Source organism: Alosa sapidissima, chromosome 20 (assembly GCF_018492685.1).
Source record: "Alosa sapidissima isolate fAloSap1 chromosome 20, fAloSap1.pri, whole genome shotgun sequence".
NCBI classification, from domain to species: Eukaryota; Metazoa; Chordata; class Actinopteri; order Clupeiformes; family Clupeidae; genus Alosa; species Alosa sapidissima.
Window position 1 is genome coordinate 5,383,054 of NC_055976.1, and position 4,542 is coordinate 5,387,595.

General features: G+C 38.3%; 1 protein-coding gene across 2 annotated transcripts; it reads left to right on the forward strand.

Annotated features, from left to right (window-relative positions):
* Positions 1 to 444: 444 nt before the first annotated feature.
* On the forward strand, positions 445 to 3,667 carry LOC121694775 (polyadenylate-binding protein-interacting protein 2-like). Of its 2 annotated transcripts, none has more exons than XM_042075113.1 (4): positions 445 to 529; positions 1,614 to 1,758; positions 1,849 to 2,025; positions 2,802 to 3,667. In XM_042075113.1, the coding sequence occupies exons 1-4, from the start codon at positions 459 to 461 to the stop codon at positions 2,856 to 2,858; spliced, it is 450 nt and encodes a 149-aa protein (XP_041931047.1). In that variant the 5' UTR covers positions 445 to 458; the 3' UTR covers positions 2,859 to 3,667. The 2 variants fall into 2 exon arrangements, with proteins under 2 accessions (XP_041931047.1, XP_041931048.1); XM_042075114.1 differs by lacking the exon at positions 445 to 529 and adding an exon at positions 540 to 683.
* The last annotated feature ends 875 nt before the right edge of the window (positions 3,668 to 4,542 follow it).

The window sequence follows — 4,542 nt, forward strand, 5'->3', positions numbered from 1 at the left end:
CTATTTCTGTTTTTCCTTTGTCTACCTCACATTTTCATCTGTTCTTACGAGTAGTAAACAAAACCATATGATTTAGCCTACTTAATGTTATACAAGAACAGAATAGAATTGGACAGCATTAAGTTCAGACTTGAGTTCGGTATTTTTCGGGTCCGGCCCTCCTCAACAGTCCCAGTTTGTCATGTGGCCCCTTGGGGAAATTAGTTGCCCACCCCTGCCTTAAGTGAAGAATTGAACAGTTCAATGGCCCTGGGGACAAGTGACTTCCTCAGTCTGTCTGTTAGTGTTTGTCGCAATTAAAAAAAATACCCGCAAGGGCCGAAATACATTACGCTATTATTTTGACATCAGGTTGCGGGCCAGACTTGGGCCGGACCCGGGGCGGAAAAAGGGGGCGTGTTTTGGTGAAATGTCGCGAGACGGGCTGTGAGATTCCACACTTTCCAAAATTACTGTGAATGTCGTGTCATTTAACCAATCAATCCAAAGCTTTCAGCCAAAGAGTTTCGCCCCCTCTGGTTCAGCCCAGGTAGGTTCAGCCTCAAAATGTAAACAGAGACAAACGCCCGCCATTACACTGAGCTACGCTACTCTGCCCTTGTTCTTCTCTGTCTGGACTGAAGCGATTTGCAAGATCACCATTGTGGTGCTAATAACAAAACAGTATATCTGGAAATATTAACGTAAGTGGTTAGTAAGTTGAGTTAGGTTGGTTTCTAACATTCTGAAGTAGGGTATCTTTAAGAGAAACTCTGAAAGATTGTTTACATGCATTACATATTGGGTATTATTACAATGCCCATTGTGTGTGTGCCACAGTCAATCTTCTAGTTGGGTTAGCATGATTGTGTAATAGCACTAGGCAATCTTCTGGCTCTATTTTGTCGACGCTTTTCACTGCTTTTGTGTTTTTCTGTCGACGGGTTGCATTAGTCAGTGTCCTTACTTTGTGTGCGGTATTCCTTTCAAAACATACAAATATAATTTTTTCATCATGCATCGCAGGAGATCTCTTAACTTTGTTAACCAACATGTTTGGATTGAGGTAAAATGCGGTCCGGTTTTGCAAACAATTACACTTCAGCCCCGGTCTTGCAAAACAAAAATGGCTTAAAATATAGCCTATAGACAGCAGAGTTGTAGGCCTTATAAATAAAGTTAGTATATTAACAGTTCTGACATTATACTGTACAAAAATGTAATTTTTTCATGAACTGAACTAAAAGATATAACATTTTGTTCATTGCGTAATAAGCTATTTCTCTTCAAACTTGTGTTGGTGGGCACTGTGTGGCATATCAAAAGATGCTGATTAAAAAGCATGCCATGAATATTACCAAAGATCCTTGCTACGCTTCCACCCTCTCTGATATTACTGCTCAGATGGTCACAGTACGGCCACTCGGCCACTCTGCACTAAAATGTGCAGTCTTCTCACACAACACCGTGCCACTGAGGTCACAGTTTGGGGGAGCTTGCTGTACATGCTGACTGCAGGAATGTCCATGAACTGAATGTAAAGGCCAAGTGTCCACTAATACAGAAAAGGTCTTAGATATTTTACTACCATGTTGTGTTTATTTTTGCTCAGTATATCTTATTACTTTTCATAGGGTCAAAATGAAAGACCCAGGCCGTAGCAGCAACAGCCAAAGCTTCAGGACAAGCGATATCATCCTTAATGGCCAGCTGAACAGTGAAGAGGATCCCTTTGCTGAGTACATGTGGATGGAGAATGAAGAAGAATTCAATAGACAGGTGTGTGCCGCCATTGTTTCACCATCTCAGGTATTTGTGGTTCCTTTTGGCCGCCAGCCTTAGTAATGGTATATGTGTGATTTTTATCAGATTGAAGAGGAGTTGTGGGAAGAAGAGTTCATTGAGAGATGCTTCCAGGAGATGCTGGAGGAGGAAGAACATGAGTGGTTCATACCAGCACGTGATCTACCTCAACCCTTCAGTCAACTGCAGGACCAACTCAGTGCACTGGTCATTGGTGATGGATGCATGTTAAATGACATTGTTGTAAGTCAGCTCTTCAAGTGTGGTGTACTTGTGTGTGTAGTTATTTTCCATGTTATACTGGTGTGGTATACTAGTAGCTATTCTCCATGTTATACTAGTGTGGTATACTAGTAGCTATTCATGTTATACTAGTGTGGTATACTAGAAGCTATTCTTCATGTTATAGTGTGTATTGGTATACTAGAAGCTATTCTTCATGTTATAGTGTGTATTGGTATACTATCAGCTATTCTTCATGTTATACTAGTGTGGTATACTAGAAGCTATTCTTCATGTTATAGTGTGTATTGGTATACTATCAGCTATTCTTCATGTTATACTAGTTTGGTATGGTATACTAGTAGCTATTCACCATATTGTACTAGAGTGGCATGGTATACTAGTAGCTATTCTTCATGTTATACTAGTGTGGTTTACTAGTAGGCAGCTATTCTATTATTCTTGCTATTCTAGTGTACATACATACTTGTAGCTATTCTAAACGAAAATTCTCTGTTCTCAACTAAGTGAACAGTTCTGTGTCCTCGGCATATTGTCCAAGCAGTGCTGAACGGTCAGATTAACATAGCAAAATATGGCTAACTTAGTAGCTGGATGTCAGAAACATGTATCACTCCTTCAATACTGCTCCAATAGTACTTTAAATTATGCCATGTTGTTTGTCCGAGTGTAATTTGAGCAGTTGGTATTTAACAGCTTCTTACTGATGCTATTAGGCTGAATTATTGATTTAGAAATGTTAAAAACTTTTTTTTTTGTGTTCCTCTATTTTTCAGGTAAACAGCAATTTGAATCCCAATGCAAAAGAATTTGTTCCTGGGATGAAGTACTGATTTCAGACCTGTGATGAATGTAACCCATCTCATTATGAGACCTAGTGTCTGTCACCAGTTGCACTTATAGCTTTGCCAAAGTTTTCCAGATAGTTTGCATGCTAGGCAAATACTATTACACAGCCTTCATGATGCTTTATTCTTCTTTAGCTGCTGATCACAAATAAAATGGAGGCCACATTATTAACTCCGATTATTTTTTAACATAGTATTACATCAGTACTATGTATTTGCCCATCTTAAGCATTGAAATGTTTTCAGATATGAAAAGAAATTATAACATTTATAACACAATTATAACACAAATTTGAAGGAGTAATTGTGTATATTCCTGAAGTAGTTAGTATATGTGAAAGACTATCCCCATATCTATTTTGTTCTGAGCACAGGAGTATATTTTGTTCTGATGTTACCCATATATAATGCAACAGTCCTTAAAAACAGTAGTTATTCTTGAGTGAAATATTGAGGCATGAAACTATCACTAGCTAAGATATGTTGGTTATAATTTTGTGCCATTTATAACATGCCATAAAAATGATACCTTAAAGCTACTGTTAAGCAAGTATGCTTTGCTACTGTTTCTTTTTTGATAATCTCCCATCTTTACTTTTATAGTTTGTTCTGGTTATTGCTTTACAGTTTACAGTTTTTTTCTGTGGTTTTGTGACGTTTGACATTTGTTAAATTGTTATTCTGTGTTCCAACTGAGCATTTGACACTGCCATGTAGTATATTTAAATGCTTGAAAAATATGTATATTTTTAATACATCTATAAATAAATATTTGTGGTCCTTTTGAACTATAATGTGTTGCATCTCTAATTTATTACTGTATTTATGTATCCAAATAGAGAAAATCAAATCTGAACTTAGAGCAAGCCCTGAAAAACTGAGGTTGTTGTATTCTTGTTATCCACTAGGTGGCGATGTTAACCAATCTAATTTCTTGTCAGGGTAAACTTTGTATCCTCCAGTCATATTAACAACAAACAAGAAAAGACAGGAAGAAATACTTTATCATTTGTTTACAATAAATAGCAAAAAAAATACATAAAAACATATGGGTACTCTGTGCTCTCCAGAAAAGAAAACTACTGCAGTGTCAGTTTTTGGCAGGTGGAATTATTACATCAAGCTACCATTTTGCTTCATGTCATTTTGCTGCGCCCCATAGGGTCTTGTGCACTAAATCTATGTCTTGTGAAAGGAAGGAACAATGGCAAATGAATCGACCATTTGGGTGAAGAGAACGTCTGTGGGTCCTAGTGATTCTTGATGAAAAGAGGTCCTACAAGTTTGTGCTGAAAAGGACAGTTTTCAGAGGCTGTTCTTTGACTGGGACATAAAGACAGGAGCAGTGGTCTGCCATAGATCAGACTGCTACTCTATTGTTGCTTAGGCAGGTCAGATACCCCCAGACTGAGTCTATGCATATTGATGAGCCTGGGCAGATGTCCACGAATATTTTGGGTTGGTTGAGGGTGTTCCCAACAAAAAGAGTTATCCAACATGAGGAACGTCCTCAGGGACTTCCTCATTTAGCCTGTGCTGCATTCTTGTGCAGAGCTGGGCGCTCATATCATTAACCTTGATATCAAAAAGAAGAACGGAACAATGAGAAAATACATGCAGATGTCCCTGCAGTCACAAGTTCACGGCCCTTGTGTATTGTAGACAGAGG

Bases quoted from the DNA above. Each gene is read 5' to 3' on its own strand.
- LOC121694775 (XM_042075113.1), top strand. From the start codon at position 459: ATGTCGTGTCATTTAACCAATCAATCCAAAGCTTTCAGCCAAAGAGTT. The intron at 530-1,613 runs GTAGGTTCAGCC...TACTTTTCATAG, and splicing joins CCCCCTCTGGTTCAGCCCAG to GGTCAAAATGAAAGACCCAG. The intron at 1,759-1,848 runs GTGTGTGCCGCC...GATTTTTATCAG, and splicing joins AAGAAGAATTCAATAGACAG to ATTGAAGAGGAGTTGTGGGA.